This window comes from Nothobranchius furzeri, chromosome 4 (assembly GCF_043380555.1).
Source record: "Nothobranchius furzeri strain GRZ-AD chromosome 4, NfurGRZ-RIMD1, whole genome shotgun sequence".
In the NCBI taxonomy this organism is placed as follows: domain Eukaryota; kingdom Metazoa; phylum Chordata; class Actinopteri; order Cyprinodontiformes; family Nothobranchiidae; genus Nothobranchius; species Nothobranchius furzeri.
Genome location: NC_091744.1, coordinates 80,600,232 through 80,622,887, shown reverse-complemented (window position 1 = coordinate 80,622,887; position 22,656 = coordinate 80,600,232). Strand labels below are relative to the sequence as shown.

The 22,656-nt window shown below is 45.0% G+C and overlaps 1 protein-coding gene across 1 annotated transcript; it reads right to left on the bottom strand.

Moving 5' to 3' along the window:
• Positions 1-2,592: 2,592 nt before the first annotated feature.
• On the bottom strand, positions 2,593-19,144 carry LOC107389136 (C-Jun-amino-terminal kinase-interacting protein 1). The gene is made up of 12 exons (XM_015965114.3): positions 18,946-19,144; positions 16,816-16,891; positions 10,882-11,430; positions 9,072-9,617; positions 6,784-7,047; positions 5,331-5,406; positions 5,022-5,188; positions 4,822-4,925; positions 4,606-4,716; positions 4,245-4,315; positions 4,072-4,170; positions 2,593-2,808 (listed from the first exon to the last, which is right to left on the bottom strand). Exons 1-12 carry the CDS (start codon positions 19,015-19,017, stop codon positions 2,736-2,738), a joined length of 2,208 nt encoding a protein of 735 aa, XP_015820600.3. The 5' UTR covers positions 19,018-19,144; the 3' UTR covers positions 2,593-2,735.
• Between the last annotated feature and the right edge of the window lie 3,512 nt (positions 19,145-22,656).

Here is a 22,656-nt window from a genome sequence, read left to right as displayed (position 1 = left end):
CACCACCACCATCATCATCACTATTATAATCACCATCATCATCATCACCACCATCATCGTCATCACTATTATAGTCATCATCATCATCATCATCATCATCATCACTATCGTAATCACCATCATCATCTTCACCACTATCATAATCATCATCATCACCACCCTCATCATCATCATCATCATCACCACCATCATCCTCATTATCATCACCATCACCATCATCATCATCATCACTATTATAATCACCATCATCATCACCACCATCACCATCATCATCACTATCGTAATCACCATCATCATCATCATCATCATCTTCACCACTATCATAATCACCATCATCATCACCACCACCATCATCACTATCATAATCACCATCATCATCACCACCATCAACATAATAAGACAGATCTATTGGTTCAGTCAGAAACAGAAAAAAGATTTTTGGTTCTAAATTTATGCAAATGAAGCAGAGGAAATTTCTCTCTCTCTCTCTCTCTCACACACACACACACACACACACACACACACACACACACACACACACACACACACACACAGTAAATTGCACAGCATCATCTCGGCCTCGGCATGCCGTCGGGTTTGGAAGAAATAAATAAAAAGCAGCCAAAAAGAAAAATGAGGCACCTTCATGATTAAGAGGAGATTGTCTAATCTAAAGGCTCAAAAATCAAAATGAAACCTTAGGAAACATCAATCTGTGCAAACTGTGAGCAGATCTAGATGTTCCGATGAAACCTTCCTCAGTCCAGAAGATTTACCAGCTTCCTGTAAAAGTGCAGATCTGGACTCTGAGCGGTTGTGTTCATTCTTCATCCGAAGCAGATCTTTACTCTGCTGAGTGTCACAACTCTGACACAGTTCCTCCCCCTGGAACCACTTCAGATTCAGACAAACATCCAAGATCTTCAGACTAAGATTTTTCTGGATGCTTCTAGGATTAACAAAATTCACAGGAAGATCCGAACAGTTCTGTGGTGTTTTACAGAACTTCTACTACAATAAAATGTCCCTTAGTCGTGGGTAAGTTACAGGAGTTTTTCATTTCAAACATCTGTAGTGTGCTGCTGCACATTTTCTGGTTTTCATTCAACTCAGTAAAAACCAGCAGAACACTTAAGACTGAAATCAGTCTGTGGTCTGAGGTTGTTTTCATATGGAGACTAGTTCACTTGTTAGTTATTGGTTGAGTTTGATGATCACTGTAGTTGATTAATAAAAATCTTAAATGAGATAATTAGTCACATGACTTAGCACCCCACCCCCCCAATTAGATTTAATTTATTTTTTATTCATTCCATTTATTTATAATGTCTTTCAGATTCCTGGGTGATTTTCTGTTTCTGTTTAAATATTTGACGTAGTTTGTAGTTGTGTGTCTGTAGTTGTGTCTGTAGTTGTGTCTGTATTTGTCTGTTTGTAGTTGTGTGTCTGTAGTTCTGTCTGTAGTTGTGTGTTTGTAGTTGTGTCTGTAGTTGTGTGTCTGTAGTTGTCTATTTGTAGTTGTGTGTCTGTATTTGTCTGTTTGTAGTTGTGTGTCTGTAGTTCTGTCTGTAGTTGTGTGTTTGTAGTTGTGTCTGTAGTTGTCTGTTTGTAGGCGTGTGTCTGTAGTTGTCGATTTGTAGTTGTGTGTCTGTAGTTGTGTCTGTAGTTCTCTGTTTGTAGTTGTGTGTCTGTAGTTGTCTGTTTGTAGTTGTGTGTCTGTAGTTGTCTGTTTGTAGTTATGTGTCTGTAGTAGTGTCTGTAGTTGTGTGTTTGTAGTTGTGTCTGTAGTTGTGTGTCTGTAGTTGTGTGTTTGTAGTTGTGTGTCTGTAGTAGTGTCTGTAGTTGTGTCTTTGTAGTTGTATATCTGTAGTTGTGTGTCTGTCGTTGTGTGTTTGTAGATGTGTGTATGTAGTTGTGTCTGTAGTTGTGTGTGTAGTTGTGCATTTATAGTTGTGTGTCTGTAGTTGTGTCTGTAGTTGTATGTTTGTAGGTGTGTGTCTGTAGTTGTGTGTAGGTAGTTGTGTCTGTAGTTGTGTGTTTGTAGTTGTGTCTGTAGTTGTGTGTTTGTTGTTGTGTGTCTGTAGTTGTGTGTCTGTAGTTGTGTTTTTGTTGTGTGTTTGTAGTTGTGTGTCTGTAGTTGTGTGTTTGTCGTTGTGTGTTTGTAGTTGTGTGTCTGTAGTTGTGTGTTTGTAGTTGTGTGTTTGTCGTTGTGTGTTTGTAGTTGTGTGTCTGTAGTTGTGTCTGTAGTTGTGTGTTTGTAGCTGTGCGTTGTTGTGTGTTAGTAGATGTGTTTCTGTAGTTGTGTGTTTGCAGTTGTGTGTTTGTAGTTGTGTGCAGTTTTGTGGTTGTAGTTGTGTTTCTGTTTTGAGTGTAGTATTTTGTAGCTGTGTGCAGTTGTGTGTGTGTGTGTGTGTGTGTGTGTGTGTGTGTGTGTGTGTGTGCAGTTTTGTGTGTAGTATTTTGTAGCTGTGTGTAGTTGTGTGTGTAGTTTTGTGTAGTTGTAATTCAAACATTTATCATGTAAATTCTCGACAAATTAATAAAAATTTACACAAAAATAACTTGTTCCAATAACTGGACTCTGTGATTGTATGATGAGCTCCAGGACTTCTCTCTTGGTTCTGAGGTGGCATGTCCAAACGGGTCTCAGCTGCAACCCTAAAACAGAACATCCACCATGCAGAGCAGGAATACGGGTGTTGCTGTCAGCTCCAGGCTCCAGGCTTACATGCAGGTTATTCTATAAAGATGTCTTCAGTTGGACAGGAGTACCCGACATGCTCCTTGTAATACTGCTGGAACGCCCTCCTGAAGACCAGAGAAGCAATCAGATTAGTGTGTACGTGTGTGTGTGTGTGTGTTAGGGGTTGTATCTACTATTTGACTAGTCGACTTCACTGCTCTGTAGTGACTTTTTATGCCTTTCATAGACTAGTCGCTGTCACGTGATAATGACCGACAAGATGCAGTCCTCGGAAAAGACAGTAGGTGACGAGCCCCTGCGCGTCGGGAGGTGACGCGCTGTGTCAGAGCGTCGGTATCTAACGCCTGCCGTAAAACGAACATTTGACCGTGACGTTTACCCTCTTGCAATTTAACCTTCCCCTCACCCCCATCCTAACCTTAACCAGCTTGCACATGCAAAGCTCTGATTGTTGATGTGCTCCAGACATCTGCATCCCGAGCACGGCCACAGTAACATTATCAAATCAGGTTTCGCCACCTCAAAAACAAATTTAACACGCGATCGTTCATGTCGGCTCATTTCCTTTTATGTTTTCTGTCTTTTGTTTGTGCCTGATGCGTTTCGCTGCTGTGGAGCGGAGCGCATCACCTGTTTTGTCCTCCGGTGGTGCACCTTACTGGTGCGGCCGGCACGCAGCGCGCACTGCACTGTTTTGGTCGGTAGATCTTTTAGAACTGCAGTTCAAAGGTTACTCATGAGGTGAATATATATGAACCCAGGTAACAGTTTTTCTTTAGGATTGAGAGGAGATGCAGGAAGATAATAAACAGGCAGGACAGAGAAATAGTCAAATAAAAACAAGTTAGTTTTTGTACCTGGTGGTTGCAACAAACAGACACCACTGAAGGTAATCAGAAGTGAGGAACAGAAAATGAAATAATTATTTTAATGTTTAGAGCAGCAGGAACTCTGAGAGGCTGCAGGCGCATTAGTGAGTTTGCCGCCACTGCGCAGGGGGAGAGGGGAGAGGGTTGAAGCAGGATGCAGAAACTACCATTGTTAAAAGAGACGTGTTCCACTTAGAAAATGTGGGTGGGCGCAATTTTAATTGTCAAAAACTCCAGCGAACCAACCCGCTTCAGGTGTATGACGTCATCAACGACTAGTCAAAGTCGACTCGATTTTCATTACTTGACTGTTGACTTAAAAAAAATTAAGTCATGCAGCCCCTAGAGAGAGTGTGTGTGTGTGTGTGTGTGTGTGTGTGTGTGTGTGTGTGTGTGTGTGTGTGTGTGTGTGTGTGTGTGTGTGTGCGTCCCATCTACCGGGTCACCTGTCTACATGCCAGTCTACACAGAAGCCTTCCTGACCTACATGGGTCTTACCTGACAGACTCGCCCAGGGGGTGGAGCGTTGTGTCTGACATCAGGACATGGCAGGCGAAGCGCTGCTGGTCGGGATGTTTGGTGATGAATCCAAAATATCTGCAGCAGAAAACCAGGGATGAACCCGTTAGATGAAATGAAACAGATTAATACTGACTTCATGTTGGACCCACCTGTTGTGTTTGGGATGGCAGCCACAGAATGAGATGTTCTTCAGCTGGAAAAAGTGGAAACACTGGCCTCCCTGGCAAGAACAAAGAACAATGTGAGTTCAGAGACTACATTTAGGTCTAGTTAATGAACTACTATTATAGGTATAGTAGCTGTCTGCTACTACTACTATAGTTACTGAAGTTCCTCTCCAGGAGTTCCACAGGGCTCTTTTCTATGGCTCCTTTCACTTAGATTTAATTTAAACATAAACCCTATTTTAATCTCATCCTGCTCCTACTCTGGTATTTTGACCCCTGATGGCAAACATGGGGTGCTGTACATCTGCGTTCAGGTGTTCCAGCAGGTGAACAGGTGACCTACCCGGTGAGCAGACTGACACTGGTCCTGGACACTCATCTTTACCCCCTCCACGCTGACCTCCAGCACACAGGCTGCCGGTGGCTGACTGGTTGACCGCCTATTACAGACCACCTGTAAACACACAAAACTGGATCAAGTCTCGACTGAAGGTTGATCTGCATGTGTGGAACCAGCTATTGGTAGCTATTCTTGGATCCAGGTGAACTTTTTTTTTACCTTCTGCATTGCTGCACACAGCACATCATTGCCCATGTGGACAGGGACCTGAACCGAACCCAGAAACCGAACCACAAACTGCTCTGCCCAGCCATCATGTCGGACTGCAAGACAAGAACCAGAACCGGGCTGTGGGTCAGAACCATCGGTCAGAACTTAGGTGACTGAACAACTGTGAGTTCTGCTGGGATGTAGTGTACCGTGGATCTGGTTTTTGGGGACCCGAACAGAGTAGAATGCAGGGAAGATTCCTGTGGCTCCGGTCCTCATGTTGTAGCCCTGACACCACAGATCCTCGCTCCGGGTTAGCATCAGAATCGGGTCATCCGTCTCCAGTTGAAGCTCATCTGCATGACGAGGAACAAACCTACGACAGGACGGAACGCTGGAATCATGCTTTTGTGTCTGTTGAGATTCTGTTGTGTGTCTCTATGTCTGAGAGTCTTGTAATGAGTCATTAGGGAGTCTATAGGGTGTTTGTTAGGAGTTTGTTGTAAGTCTGTGCAGACCTGTAAACAGCTCTGTGGCTTTGCTGCCTCTCCACCCCATCAAGAACACAGGAGAACAACCCAAATGGACCAGATCCTGAGCAGAACAGAACTGACATTAAAATTCTGACCCAACAGCTGAGAACATCTAAAGAACCTAACATGTTGACTTAAACCACTGCAGTTAGCCTGGCCTGCCAGACTTCTGTTTAATTCTGCACAGAGAAAGACTCTGGGAACTCTCCTATTCAAATAACCCCGCCCCCTGAGAATTCTAACCGAGCCAATCAGCACTGAGTAGCGTACGTCACACACCATAACGGCGAGTTTGTCGAACATGGCGACTGAAGCGGAATTCGCTGCGGCTCTTTCCTCTGGTCTAAATGACTTGAATGTCTTTAAAACAACAACAAGTAGAAGCGCTAAAAGCCTTTCTTCAAAAAAAAAAAAAAAAGATGTTTGCGCCGTTGCCAGACGCCTTTTTTTTTACTACAGCTAAAAAAAAAACCGACAGCGTCGCGCGGTTCAGTCGGCATTTCCGTCTTTTTGCTGATTGGTTATTTTTGAGCTGCCTTGTCCCGCCCCTCATGTGCCACTCTGCCTGTGAGTTACCAGACGTTCTCTGTGCAGAATTAAACAGAGGAGGTATGTTTTAAGCCCCACCCACTCCATTTAAACCAATGGGACTCTGTGTCCATCCACATCATATTTCCAGCTGTATCAAACATGGCCAGTTATATTTTTGTTTATTAAACACTGATCATCTGCAGCTTTATTAGGGATTAAAGCTAAAATCCAGCTTTTTGCCCAGTTTGCTCCCTCCAGAGGAAACGCTTACAGGTGAGTCATAAAGACTTTTATAAACGTGTCTGGAGATTTATTTACAGCTAACTGTGGCTAAAGCTAAACTTTGGTGTGTTTTTCTCATCCATCCATCCATTTTCTGAACCCACTTGTCCACGTAGGGTCGCAGGGGGGGCTGGTGCCTGTCTCCAGCGGTCAATGGGCAATCAGGCGGGGTACACCCTGGACAGAGAGCCAGTCCATCGCAGGGCAACACAGAGACACACAGGACAAACAACCATGCACACTCACACTCACACCTAAGGACAATTTAGACAGACCAATCAACCTAACAGTCATGTTTTTGGACTGTGGGAGGAAGCCGGAGTACCCGGAGAGAACCCACGCATGCACAGGGAGAACATGCAAACTCCATGCAGAAAGATCCCAGGCCAGGAAGCGAACCCCGGATCTTCTAGCTGCAAGGCAACAGCTCTAACCACTGCGCCACTGCGCAGCCCATGTGTTTTTCTCATTTCTCATAAACAAAAGCAAAACATAAAAAGTTCCCAATAACCCCAAAAACTTTCAAATAACCGATATTTAAACTTTATATCAGACTTCATCGCAAACTTAAAAAGATGAATAGGTTCCAGATCCAACACCAGGTGCACCTGCAGGTAAAACTCACCTGTGGAGCTGTACTGGTTGCTGCTATTGGCAAACAGGTTAAGAAACTTCCTGCTTCTTGGAACTCCGCCTCTTCCTCCGTTGGACTCGTCTTCCTCTGAGGTCGTGGCTGATGTCACCTTTGAAGTTCTGCAGACCTTCACAACGGCAACCACGTCCTTCCTTCTCTTCACCTCCTCTTCCCTTCTCCTCTTCAGATCCTCCTCTCTCCTCTTTCTCACCTCCTCCTCCTCTCTTCTTTTCTTTTCCTCCTCCTTTTTTCTCTCTTGGAGCAAAAACAGGAAGATACTAAACTGATATCCATTTCAACACCTTTAACATTGTTTTACCTTTTTTATGTAAATGTTTTATGAAACAATAAAAATGATCAGTGATTATTTTAAATGCAAATAAAACTCTAATTTATGAGGGAACGTTTCTGCTCCTATGTAATAAAATAATGTTTTATGCAGGTACCAAACCAGACAGGTGAGCCGTATCTGCGGCGTGTCAGGTCAGTCCAAGCCTCCACGGTGTTTGTGACCCAGAACTAAAACAAGCTGCTGGATTTCGGATCGGAACCATTTCAGAAACTCACTTGTTTACCTGATCGTTTGTTTGCTGTTTCAGTTGATTAAAGGTCATGTGGAGGTTCTGGTTCTGGCGTTAGTAAACATTTGTTTTTCTCTTCCTCCTCCTCTGTTTTCATCCTCCCATGTTCTAAGAGGAGCATCCCACCTCCCCTATCTTGCAGCCGGTACCTGTCTCCTCCCACTCTACCTGGCTCCTCCCACACTACCTGGCTCGTCCCACACGACCTGGCTCGTCCCACACAACCTGGCTCGTCCCACACGACCTGGCTCGTCCCACACGACCTGGCTCCTCCCACTCTATCTGTCTCCTCCCACACTACCTGGCTCCTCCCACTCTACCTGGCTCCTCCCACACGACCTGGCTCCTCCCACACGACCTGTCTCCTCCCACACGACCTGTCTCCTCCCACATTACCTGGCTCGTCCCACTCTACCTGTCTCCTCCCACACTACCTGGCTCCTCCCACACTACCTGGCTCCTCCCACTCTACCTGGCTCCTCCCACACGACCTGGCTCATCCCAGCTGCAAGCTCCCAGCTAAAGGAAATCACAGTCTGAGACTAAAGGAGGAAGCACGGCTTAAAATACTCCTGCATCTCATTCTCAGTGAGCAGCTGACCGGGGCGTTGGTTGTCTTTTCAACATGCTTCGTAACTGATTAGTGTTTCTGTGTTTTCTCTGAATGACGGGAGCAGGAGAGTCCCCGATGAAGATGTCTAGAGTCTGAATGATCCAAGCGAGTCCCTGATTGGATGTGTAGTGGTTACGGCTTAAACAGCGATTTAATTAGCGACGGTCAGATGAAACCTGGCGATGAACTGAAGCTTTCCTTCCAACTGGGAGGATTAATTTGCTCTGCTGCACCATCAAGTGGACGATTTAGGTAAAGCCGACACGGTGATTACGATGATGTCACGCGCGACCTTTATAAACTGAAGAGATCAAATGTTTGTGATTCTGAATTTTGTCCTAATCTGTCCTTTTAATGATGTCTGGTAGGCGACAAACGGTTATGGTCTGTATCTGTAGAGACCCTTCTACTCCCCCCAAGGCGCTTCACACATCAGTCATTCACACGCTGGTGGTGATGAGCTACAATGTAGCCACAGCTGCCCTGGGGCGCGCTGACAGAGGCGAAGCTGCCGAGCACAGACACCACCGGTCCCTCCGACCACCGCCAGCAGGCGAGACAGGTTTAGTGTCTTGCCCAAGGACACAACAGCAACATTCTCTGGTCGGAGCCGGGATCGAACCTGCAACCTTCTGATTACTGGACAACCCGCTCCACCTCCTGAGATGCCGCTGCCCCGACAACTCCACAACAACACATGACGGGGAATCAGCAGCCAGTGTTTTGCCACCGAGCCAGTTCTTGACTCGGTCATGTGGTACGGACTGACAGCAGGGTCTCAAACGTCGCTACAAGCCTCAACACGCGCGTCACAAAAAAGTCTCCCTGGGTTACCTGGCACACTTGGAAGCGTCGACACAAAGGACACATCACTGCAGCCGGTTCAGCTCCATCAGAGTGCCTGGTGTTCATTCATTTGTGTCGTCTGGGTGAGGTTTATGCCTGATGTCATTAATCTCTTTAAACCCCCTGATCTGCCCATGTCACGTGTCCTCCATGTTCCCACACATCCCCTACACACCTGGGTCCTAACACTAAGGTTGTTTCTCAGTTCTGGACTCTGATGATGCAGGTCTTTCACCTACCCAAGCTTCTCGTCTCATCACTCCTCTTCCTCTCCTGCTCATACTCGGGATCTTCGTCCTCATTGGCCGACTGGTAGATGGTCTCTGTGTCACTGTCCTCGTGCTCGTTGGATGGATTGGACCCAGTGGACCCCTGAAGACACGTTTTTAGGTTGATGAGCTCCAGCTGAGTGTGCTCGTCCACCACCAGGGTGTATTTAACAGAGTCATAGTTCAACCCAGCTGCAGCCTCGCCCTGCGGGTAGGACCGGACCGACACCTCGTCTCTCCCTGAATCTGCCTCCGACTCAGTCCAGTCCATCCCAGGTTTGTCTTCACCTACGGAGCAGCAGGTGAGCTTGTTCTGGACGGGCAGACAGGGAGTGGGTTCTCCTTCACAGTCTTCTTCTCTGATGTCTGGGTTGGTTCTGTTGGACTGAGTTGGATGTAGTGGTTCTGGAGGGGGTCCCTCTGTGTCTGAGCTCAGGGACATCCTGTTGGACCCCCCCTCGCTGCTGGACCGGGACAGTACAGGAGGGTTTTCCTGGGTTCTGTCGTGGTTTTGTCCTGGAAAAACAAAGCTGGATTAACAGGTGTGTAAATTGCTGAAATAGTAGAAACTCAAAGTAAAAAAACACTAAATAAAATAAATGTGCTGATTGAGGTTCACTGGATTTGTTTAAACGCTGACGGATCAAACGTTTCAGGTGTTCAGGCTTCTCCAGCTGACTGGACCAGCGCCGTGTCTAAAGACCCCATCAGACTAACCACAAGTTCCTCGACAGGAGGTACCGGATCTAACGTGTCCGAGAACAGGAAGCAAAAATATACTTATTTAGTTCAACTAAATAAAATAAAAACAAATTTTAACTGAAACACACCGACTCTGGCCAACGCGTGCTGCTAACTCTCATAGATCTGTCTGCAGACCACACTCTCCTAGCAGGGCTAGAGCGGCTGGAGGGCTTAACTGATCTGCTCTGGGTTGTTTCCTTCCTGGCCTCCAGAGCTTTAGAGCGCTGGTTACTTTGCTGAAATGGAGTTTTCGTCAAGACCATACACGGTCCTGTTCTTCAGAGAATCAGCTGATCCAATATTTTTCTCAGTTTGAAAAGGAAAAGTTCTGGAAGATCACACCTGTAAGTCCTTACCAGCAGGGGCGGATCTACAAAATTATTGATGGGGTGGCAGAAGAGGGGCAAACATTTTTCTAGGGTGGCAATACACACACATACACACACACACACAATATTTCACTGCACTGAGATATTGTACTTTGATTCTATTGTTCACTCAGAAACACGTTTTTCTTTTCCCAGTATTTACATATTCATTTGTTTTGGGTCCTCATTTATAAGCTTAAAGGCCCATCACGAAAATAAAACACATAATAAAATTATATCCTTCCTACAACAGCTGAATGCGGCAGTTTCCATGTTGCTCAGCAAAACTATTTACACATTCATCAAGATTCAAAGATTCTGCCCGTTTCGATTCAATGCTAAGTACAGCCTAGCTTCATAGTCTTTTCTCTGCCAAAGCAGACTGCAAATAGGTCTTTATGAGCCTGAGGGTTGAAAAACTTTGATTTTTCTTGAATTTATAGCTGCCAGCTGGGGTGGCAGCAGGGGTAGCAAGGCTTTCTTTTAGGGTGGCAACTGCCACCCTATGCCACCCTTGTAGATCTGCCCCTGCTTACCAGATATGTTTCTGACCAACCTGACTACATTATTTTAGACTGCAGGATTCAGAAGATTCTCTTTAGTTTGGGTGAATTTTTTGGGTCAGAACAAGACAGAGTTGTGTCTTCAAGCTAAAGGGGCTTCCTCACCTTGGTTCTGGGTCTTCTCCTGGTTCCTCTGTGCTACAGGTGTGCGCGGGACCACCATGGCAGGTAGGTAAACCTCCTGGTTGGACAGCTTGTTGTTCAGCTTGATGTTTCCTCTGTTGCTGACCTTTGACCCTCCTCTTCCTCTCCCATCAGCCAGCCGACCTTTCAGTCCGTTCACCTCCTTCTGTCTCTGATGTCCGTTCCTGTCTTTGTCTCTGGTCCTGGACTCCTCGCAGAGTCGTCCTCCTCTTCGATCCGTCACTCCATCCTTCCCTTTGAGCTCCCCGAGGCTCCTCTCCCTCACCGCTCCTCGTCCCCCGCCCCTCCCTCCTCCTCCTGCTCCACCTCCCCCGGCTCGCCGCTGACTCCTCGGTGTGCCAGAGAGCTGCGTGGCTGCAGATCCAAGTCGTTCTCGTGGTCGAACGGCCTGAACGTTGGTTCTGCTGTTCGGCCCACTGGCTGTGGGCGGTTTTGGTGCCGGCCGGCGCTGAGCACCAGAACGGACTTTGTCCTCCACTTTGGGCTGAGCATCCTGAGGTGGTTGATCTCCTGATCACACAAAGGAACAACAGATTATGTTACTCAACATGGGGAGCAGAGGGATTATCAGATTTTGAGATCAGTCTGGATTAATGTTGCAGCAAACTTTTATTCTGGAGAACCTGCTGAAACAGGCTTTGAGCTCCTCCATCCTGAAGTTAGAAAACCAGCTGAAAAGGATCAAAGGTCATCACACTGAAGCTGGAGGACAGGAACTTCACTCTGAGGGTTCGTATCAATCCTGTTCTCAGGTCCCAGCTCAAAGGCTCCGCCCACCTCTGACTAGAACATGGACAGTAAATGGTGCATGGCTTGGTTTTTTACAGCCCCTTCTAAGGTTCTAAACCCCCCAAGGGGCTTCTCAACACACCCAGTCATTCACCCACACACACATTCACACACTGGTGGCGATAAGCTACATCGTAGCCACAGCTGCCCTGGGGCGCTCTGACACCAACGCACAGACGCCACCGTTCCCTCCGACCACCCCCAGCGGCCAGAGAGGGTGCAGTGTCTTGCCCAAGGACACAACGACTGCAACTGACTGAGTGGGACTGGATCCCGCAACCCTCCAGTCATGAGAAAGGAACTTAAAGCTACAATCTGTAGTATTTTTTATCCGACAGCACGAATGTTTCGTACCTTAAGCCGTTGTTGTCACTAGTATAGTTACAGCAAAAAGCAACACCTCTGGTTGGTGAACGCAGCTCTAGCCGCCTAAAACACGTCGTTTTCCAATTATTCTCCTCACGTTTTCTGCTGCCTCTGGGCCAGGACTCCCTTGAAAATGAGTTTTTTAATCTCAGTGGGATGTTTCTGGTTAAATAAAGAATAAATAAAATAAAAAATGTTATGCTGTTTATTCACATATATATAGTTCGTCACCACCCTCTCCTTGTTCTGCTCTTATTCCGCCTTTCTCGGGATCCACTGATTTCCTTCTTTCCTTTTCATTTTCTCTCTCCCTTTCCTCACATTTTTTTCTTTTCTCCCTTTAAACATATTTTTAATCATTTTTTAAATATTTGAATGTTTTTATGTGTTTTTGTGATTTTTATCTATATTTAAGCCACATATAAACGATGTGAAAACTAAAATAGCTAAAACAATTGCAATGTTACATAGAGTAAAATGGTCACTGGATGATAGCCCCCTATATTTATTATATAATTCACTTACTGCACCATGTTTGAACTATTGTATAGAAATCTGGGGCACAACATATAAAACTTATACAAATTATATCTATATATTGCAAAAAAAAAGCTATAAGAATCGTTACAAGGAGTAATTACAGAGATCCATCTAACCCATTATTCATAAAAACAAAAACATTAAAATTCTATGACTTAGTGGACTATAATATTTCTAAATTTATGTATAATGCAAACAAAAAAAACCTTCCAAAAATTTACTTAGAAGATTTATAAAAAGACAGAGTAAATATAAACTAAAAGGACATGAATTATTTACAATACCTAAGCACAGAATAATTATAAAGGAGCGCTGTGTCTCAATATATGGAGTTAAAATATGGAATAAGCTAGGTAATGTAATCAAGGAAGCGAAAACGATATTTACTTTCAAAAAACTAAAAAATGAAATACTGGAATCATATACGTGCAAATCAATTATATGAAAAAATAGAAAATAGTAAATAAATAAAGCTATAAATGATGTGTGTAGGTATATTCATGTGTGTATGTATAAATATGTATGAATGTTTCTTTATGTGTATATGTAGTGGATACGTGTGTATATCTATATGTAGCTGTATAGATGAAGTGCGACCATATGGGCATGCGATGCACTTTAATGTGTATATATATGAATAGGTATGTGAGCAAAAATCCTTTTGCTTTTTGAATTATTATTACTATTAATTTTTTCTTTCTTCTTTACAAATTGAACTCAAGTTAGCTAACCAGTCGAGCAATTACTTTGTATAGGCTAATTTATACTTATTGTTATTTCAGGGTAAATATGTCATTTTAGTTAAAAAGGGGCAGATAACACAAGGTTTCTTCTTTCTGTTCCCTTTTTAATAATAAATGAAATAAATAATTTAAAAAAATAATCTTGAGAGGTGCTATATAAAAGATCATCTTCTTCCATCAAACTCTGAGCCGATGTAGCTACGAGCTAACTGAGCTAACTAAAGCTAACAGAGGTTGGCGAACTTTTTAAGTCAGAAAGCCACAGCTGGGTGACTCTGCTAACCTCTGCCTTCTAGTCTTTAGAACTTTTATAGTGAGGCCGAGGCCTTCCCTAGAGCATGCAGGGGGGCAAGCTGCTAGCACTGACAGCTCATCTGCTTCCTGTCAATTAAAGGACATGCCCCTAATTAATTATTCAGAATTTCAAGTTTTAATTATAAACATAAACAGAAAAATTCACCCCTCTTACAACTACTGCACACTGGCAGCAAAAGAGGCGCGGAATGGCAGCGCTTCACATAAAATCCATTATGGGGAGCCTTAGTCTCCTCCCTTTCCGGTCGGGTCGAGGGTCCCCAGAAGACAGAACAATTAATGCAAGTAAACGGGGCTAAAATAGTTATTTTCTTACCCGCTCTGCCTTACCCCCTGGATCGTACATATGTTGTACTGCAATTTAAATGAAAAGTAATGATGGATGTTTCCGTTACTTTTGCTTCCAGTGTGCAGTAGGTGTTAGAGTTGTCATGAATGTAAACTAGATCTATTAAACCTAAAATGTCTTTGAACCAGGCTGTAAACATGTTTCTTTCTGCTGTGAAACTGGTATTTTTAACATGGGAGTCAATGGTAACTTGCTCCTTTCTGGAGCCAGCTCCTAGTGGATGAGGGGGGAACTGCAGTTTATTTCACATCCATGTTGGCTCCACTTTTGGCTACCAGAGTTTGTCTCTTGTTTAGGACAATTATTCAATTTAAAAACAGTTCATACCTGTAACATATACACACCTGTAAAAGTTACTTACCTGTAACATATTCACACCTGTAACATATTCCCACCTTTAACATATACACACACCTGTAACATGTTCATACCTGTAACATGTTCACACCTGTAACAGATACATATCTGTAGCATGTTCACACCTGTAACATATTCACACCTGTAACATGTTCGCACCTGTAACATGTTCACACCTGTAACAGATACATATCTGTAGCATTTTCACACCTGTAACATATTCCCACCTTTAACATATACACACACCTGTAACATGTTCACACCTGTAACATATTCACACCTGTAACATGTTCGCACCTGTAACATGTTCACACCTGTAACATGTTCACACCTGTAACAGATACATATCTGTAGCATGTTCACACCTGTAACATATTCCCACCTTTAACATATACACACACCTGTAACATGTTCATACCTGTAACATGTTCACACCTGTAACATATTCACACCTGTAACATGTTCGCACCTGTAACATGTTCACACCTGTAACATGTTCACACCTGTAACAGATACATATCTGTAACATGTTCACACCTGTAACAGATACATATCTGTAGCATGTTCACACCTGTAACATATTCACACCTGTAACATGTTCGCACCTGTAACATGTTCACACCTGTAACAGATACATATCTGTAGCATGTTCACACCTGTAACATATTCCCACCTTTAACATATACACACACCTGTAACATGTTCATACCTGTAACATGTTCACACCTGTAACATATTCACACCTGTAACATGTTTGCACCTGTAACATGTTCACACCTGTAACAGATACATATCTGTAGCATGTTCACACCTGTAACATATTCCCACCTTTAACATATACACACACCTGTAACATGTTCATACCTGTAACATGTTCACACCTGTAACATATTCACACCTGTAACATGTTCGCACCTGTAACATGTTCACACCTGTAACATGTTCACACCTGTAACATGTTCACACCTGTAACATGTTCACACCTGTAACAGATACATATCTGTAGCATGTTCACACCTGTAACATATTCACACCTGTAACATGTTCGCACCTGTAACAGACACTCCAGGAGTACCCCCCACAGGGACCCCTAGGGAAGCAATCAAACACCTTCTCCAAATTCACAAAACACATGTAGATTGGTCGGGCAAACTCCCACGCACCCTCCAGGACCCCCATAAGGGTACTGAGCTGGTCCAGTGTTCCACGGCCAGGACGAAAACCACATTGTTTCTCCTGAATCCGAGGTTCGACAATCCGATGGACCCTCCTCTCTAGAACCCCTGAATAGACCTTACCATGTAGGCTCAGGAGTGTGATCCCCCTGTAGTTGGAACACGTCCTGCGGTCCCCCTTTTTAAATAGGGGGACCGCCAGTCCAGTGGGACTGCCCCCGATGTCCACGCGATACTGCAAAGCCGCGTCAACCAACACAAGACCAACACCCAGAGCCTTAAGGACCTCCAGGTGGATCTCATCCACCCCCGGAGCCTTGCCACAGGAGTTGTAGAGGTCAGCACACCATCATCACTATAAACAGTGTTGATAGCACACTGCTTTTCCCTCCTGAGACGCCGGATGGTTGACCAGTATCTCCTCGAAGCCATACGGAAGTCTTGCTCCATGGTCTCACCCAACTCCTCTCACACCCGGGTTTTTGCCTCCACGACCAACCAAGCCGCATTCTGCTTTGACTGCCAGTGTCCATCAGCTGCCTCTGGAGTCCCACAAAAAGACCCAAAAGGACTCTTTCTTCAGCTTGACAGCCTCCCTAACTGCCGGTGTCCACCAGCAGGTTCAGGGGTTGCCACCATGACAAACACAGACAACCCTGCGGCCACAGCTCCGGTCAGCCGCCTCAACAATAGAAGCACATATCATGACCCACTCGGACTCAATGTTCATTGCTTCCCTCGTGACGTCCTTCCAACCTTTTTTGAGGAAACTGGTTCCAGAGCCAGAGCCTCTGCGTTGAGGTGAGTCCAACTTTATTTTATTTAACCAGATGAGTGGAATGAGAACTTGTTCTCATTTCCAACAACCATCTGGCCGAGGCAGCAGCAGACTCATGGTTAGCTTTACACCAAAGAAAACCAGGTAAGATAAAAAAAATAGACAATCTACATCTAGCCGGAACCTCTCAACCACACACCAACTCCGGCAACATATAAACACGCCCTTAACATGTTCACACCTGTAACACACAAGAAGAAGAAGAAGAAGAAGAAGAAAATATAATTTCTATATGTCACAAGTCAGTGACTCGATGCAATCGGCAGGGTTTTTCTACATAAAAACGTTTTTAATGAACTGAACTTAAGGCACTGATGAGCAGGTTCAGTTGAAATGTTGAGTTAGTAAGGTGCTTTAAGAAGACTCTTGGCACTACAAATAAACCGAACTGAACGTGTTCACACCCGTAACGTGTGCTCATACCTGTGACATGCGGGGAGGAGGAGTGGGAGTCCTTCCAGCTGTCCTTCTTGCCTAAAGAGTTGTTGTTGATGGAGTCCTGAAAAGAGTAAACGAGACATAGTGAGAGAAATCCATTCACAGGCACATCTTTTGTCTCATCAGTGTCAGGATTTCATATTTCGGAATGCTGGTTCACACGAGATTCCTAAATGCATTTGCTTTCCCTGTCTCAAGCCTCATTTGGTTGCCATGGTTACTTTGTGTGTGTGTGTGTGTGTGTGTGTGTGTGTGTGTGTGTGTGTGTGTGTGTGTGTGTGTGTGTGTGTTTGATTCTGTAAACACGCTTCTGTTGTGACTTCCTGATCTATTTTCTATTTTAAAGCTGCAATGAAAATATGAGCTAAAACATGTTTTCATGCCTCTTAACAACATTCCGACAGTACAGGTATGGATATATGCGGAGATTTTAAACATTAATAAAGTGGTTCTCTCTCATTCATCTAAAAACCTCCACCAATAACACGTTTCACACCAAAACCAACCATCGGACCATCCGGTTGTCGGTCTCACCGAACCGCCGCACCTCCCTGGGTCTTCCACTCATCACACACTCACGTGTTCGGCAGCAGAACACCGCTGTTGTGAGAGGTTCTCCGCTCAGTAACATCAGAGGAGGAGAAGCAGCCGGCTGCTACCGCTGCAGCTTCAGGACAAACTACCAGAGTCCCAAAAAGAAAAACACGGACAACAAAAGACATTCGGACCTAGAAAAGAGAGACCGGTGTGTGTCTGTATCTCGTTTCCTCAGGCATCGCGGGTTTCCCCGGTGGACGGGTGGGTGTTCCATGGCCGTGTTTGTGTTGAAACCAGTTTGGTCTGTAGATTCACGTTAGCAGCTTTAAAACCCGTTGAGACAGATGTCTCTGTCTCCACCTCTTAGTGTCTGTCTGTCTCCTCCCTCCTGTCTCTTTGTCCCTGCACACACCTCTCTTGCTGGTTTTAGGTGTTTTCTCAGGTCCATCCAAAAACAGTCACACAACATCTAAACAGGGTCACTGGAGGTCAACCAGTACTGTTATGACATCATGGTGTTACGTTATTGGTCTCTTAGAGTCATTTGAAGCTGATGAGACAAACAAATAGGATTCCACACGTCTCAGTTCAGACTGACCAGAGCGCAGCTGAAACCGATCAATGAGGCGTCTTGTTACGCTGACTCAGCACTTCCCGGTTCTGGTTTTAGGTCCAGAACCCATGTCAGGTAGGAACCATGCATCCTGGGCTTCAGGTTCGTGAGCTTGAGCTTCGCGCAGTGTCAGTTGTGTGAGAGACTCCTCCTTTGGGTCTCAGACCGGGTCAATGTGTGGCGCTGATCGAGAGTGAGACAAAAACAGGAAGTGGCTTGTTTAAAGGAAACATGAGCCCTGATCCAGTACGGCCCGTTCTGCAGAATCAGCTGAACAGAACCAGTGGGTTTGGGTCAGATTGCTCCACTACTCATCCTGCTCAGAGTGAGGGCTCCATTTCACTTCTGCAGCTGCACTAGCTTTACTTCATGTAGCTCAGACCAGAAACACGGTCCACTTTAGCCGGGAAGAACTGGGGTCCAATAAACAATAATCGCACTGATCCAAACGGCAGGTTCTGCTGATGATTTGGTCCAGATGAGACTCCCTCTGACAATAGCAGAAGGTCCGACTGCAAAGTTCTGGGCAGTAGGGAACAACGGGACAGGACCAGAACGGGACATGAGGCAACACCGGCTACCTGGTGTTTCATAAAAAAAACAAACCTGACCTGGATAAAACATCGGTGCAGATGTGGACCTCTGCCTCAGCTGATTTATGAATCTGAATGCTTTTTTCCCAAGATGGCAGAGCAGCTCCTGTCGGTCCAGACCATAACGGACCAGAACCAACCAGGACAGGCCACCAGGGCGTCCTTGAATGGATCATCTGAGCCTGAACAGCTCAGCTGATGCAGCAGCGGTGCCTTCCACTGATCCGTACGGTCAACTAAACGTGGATGGTTGGTCAGGAACATTTCGATAGAAGATAGCAGCCGTCTCTCTCTCTCTCTCACACACACACACACACACACACTAACCTACTTATTGCCCTCTCTCTGGGTGGATCTCCCCCACCTGCCTACCTGGGAGCCGGCTTTAGGCAGCTGTGGGAACAGAGCCAGGCTGGTTGGTCTCTTTGGTCGGAATTTGTCCATGACAGCCTCCTCTCCTCCTCCTCCACCTCCTCCTCCTTTAGTCGGTGCTCCTCAGCTCAGACAGGGCCTCCTCAACCCTCCTCTACCTCCCGCTCATCCCTTCTTCCTCCTCGATCCTCTCAGCATCAATCAGCTCTGAGCTCTGCCTCTGGACACACCTCCTGCCCCATTGATTGGCCAGCCACAGCGTCACATCACCTTCATCACCATCACAGAGAGAACAGACGAAAGGAGGGAGGGAGGAGTAGTGAATCAGGACTGAGTGGGAGATGAAGATGGAGGAGATTAGGGAGAGATGCACAAAAAGGAAAAGGAGGAGGAGGAAGTCAAGGACAGCCAATCAGAGCAGGGCATGACATCATCAGCTGATCTGTCTCAAAGCTAATAAACACAGAGTGACTCAGTGAAATAAGATTAGACAGCAGCACAGAGACACGGGCATTGCATCTCACCAGTCAGAAACCATTTATTCCCATTAAAGTCGCCATCTTCTGATAAAACGGGCTCCAGTGAATAATCTACAGTTTGGGAATGACCTTTGAACCTTCGCCCGCTGACGTATTTTCCCCCTTTCACCAGGGTTGCAACAATTTCAACCAGACCTTCTCTGATCCTACAGGGCCACCATCCAGCATGTTCTAGAGGTCTCTGCTCTGCTGGTTTTAATCAGGAGGTAACTGCAGCTTATTTACCTGCTCAACAGGTGATTCAGCCATTAAATCACTCGCGCGCGCGCACTCATACAGAGCTCACCTTGTAAAATACCGGGTGTGTAGGAGGGACCTCCGGTTTTACGGATTGGCTACACAATGTGGCGGCGCCATATGTAAATGTATATGTACATGGGCGGTGCCTGTAAACGTGAAATCGGTTTGCATTCCATGGCGGGAAAACAAACACTTCTCCCTGGGCATGGTGTGTTCCTGAACCAAAGGAAATTTGTGATTTTGATTTTCGGAGGAAGACACTTCCGGCTGCGGTACGTCGATACCAAATATGGAAATGGCACCATAGCTTCCGAGGCGGCAGGGGGCGCTATTTCTGGTATCTGTTTCATTTCGTGAAAGTGAAACAGATTGAAACAGTAACTTTTAACTTTTATTCATTTTGTGAATAGAATTGATTTTACTTGTATTAAACTTTGTTTTCATCCCAACATTTTCCTAAATAATGTTCATTCTGATTCTCTTAAGCCAAGGCTTGGTCTTTTTCTGGGATATTCCCTTTCTGGATGCGCCCTCCTGGAGTTCTTCGCTGCCCTGATGTTAGCTACCAACCTTCTCCATAGTGGACACCATATGGTGCTGCCTATGTAGTGTTACTTCTGCCGAGCACCTCAAGCAGGCACGTGCAGAGAGGGGGATGTTTGAGCACCTGCCCCCCTTTGTTCCAAATGCCCCTTCTTCTGTCTTCACGTCCAAAACTGTAACTACCATATATGTGTGTAGTAATAACAACAGACACAGGTCGGTCACTAGGACCAAGCAGAAGTCAGCGGCCTTAAGCCGAAGCCTGTTTTCCTCGTCTCAGCTCTACCGCGTCATCACTCCAACTCCACCCATCCATACTTTATTTATAAAGTACATTTTGAAACACAACATGGCAGCAGACCAAAGCACTGTAGTAAAACTACTACCACTACTCACCAGTCACGTTTATTTTTCTACTCCGTGCTGTTAGCGTTCCAGTTTTAGTCTGTAGTTTTTTACATGTAGTTCATTTGCTCTTGCTGCTGTAGAGCACATCGTTGCCTCTGTGAGTGAAACGTGTTGCATAAATAAAGCTATCTTCTCTTAGTAATCAAAACTTGGCCAATAAAACACTCAATACAAAGAATGAAACTAGGGCCCCCACAGGCTTGTACAGTAGGCACTAGGCATGATGGGTGCATCACTTCATCTGCCTCTCTTCTTACCCTGATGCACCATCACTCTGGACCAGGGTCCATCTGGACTCATCGTTTATGCATCTCCTTAGATGTTTTCTCTGCTTGATGCCAAAGATCTGACCCTTCTCACACAGACTAACATCTTTTCCATGACCACCAGATGGGTCCTTCCACCTGGTTGTTTAAGAAATGAGAAGCAGCTCGTTGCTCCAGTTGCAGCCCTGCAGTCATTATCCTATAGGAGGCTCCTACCTGTCTGCTTAGCTACATCAATATATATGTGTATATATAGGTTAGTGGTGTGCATCTCTACCTGCCTCACGATTTCGATCTGATTCCGATTGTCTGCCTAAAGATTCGATTTGAGTCTGAAATGCATCACGATTCTTCACACAAAATTTTTCTTTACTTAATGAAAGCAGTTGCTTATTTAATGTGCTGTTATTGTTACGTACGACTCTGTTGCAGTTGACGTCCATGAATCACATGTAATGGCTACGCGGCTAGCTTTACTCATTGGTTCCATTACCTGGGCTTTGGTTTCGTTGTACAATGCAGGCACAGCAGTTTCTGTGAAGTGTCTTCTTGTCGGTAGGTTATACCGAGACTCGAGCATCTTCAGGAGGTAGCGAAACCCGGCATGCTCTACCACAGAATATGGTTGTAGATCCTTCGCAATAAAGCATGCAACAGAGTGGGTGATCTTCTTCCCTCTCTCCGAAGCAGACGGTGAAAATGTCAGCGCTTCTTCAATCGTTGGCTGGGATGTGCTCCCTGTTTTTGTGGCTGTAGCTGAAGAAGTCCTCGCAGGGTGGAAACGTTCAAAATGTTTGGTCATATTACTTTTACTCCCAAAGTACTTTAGTTTTGTGTGGCACACCTTACACACAGTGTGTCTTGTCAAGCTTTCCGTCTCGCTCATAAAAGCCAAAATTAGCCCAGACATCCCATTTAAATGTAACGGGTGCATCTCTGATTACTGGTAATGTTCGCCCTGTGTCCCTGTCCGCCATTTCTGTTTTAAATTGGCGCTAGGGCAACACAGCACGCATGTCATTGCAACTCTGCCACTGGAAGTAGTCGTAAAACCTCAAAACTTTATTGTACTTGCACATCCAGAACATCGACATAGGGAGAAAATCTCATTGTGTCACGTCGCTGCATCGATGCAGAATCATGCTCGACCGAATGACGATGCATCTTAGAATAGATATTTTTTCCCACCTCTAATATGTGTGTGTGTGTGACCATGACCATTTACTAAGTGGCCATCAAGTGCTAAACACCTCTGGGAACTCCTGGGACTGTTGGAACACCATTTCAGGTGACTACCTCTTGAAGCTCATCAGGAGAATGCCAGGAGTGTGTAAAGCAGTAATCAGAGTAAAGGGTGGCTACTTTGAAGAAAAAATATAAACATGTTTTCAATTATTTCACCTTTTTTGGTTAAGTACATTACTCCTCATGTGTTCATTCATAGTTTTGATGCCTTCAGTAAGAATCTCCCAATGGAAATGGTCATGAAGCTAAAGACAACACAATGAATGAGAAGGTGTGTCCACACATACATATGTAGTGTACATATGTAGTGTACATATGTACACATACATATGTACACATACATATGTATGTGTACATATGTATGTGTACATACATATGTATGTGTACATATGTATGTGTACATATGTACAATACATATGTAGTGTACATATGTAGTGTACATATGTACACATACATATGTACACATACAT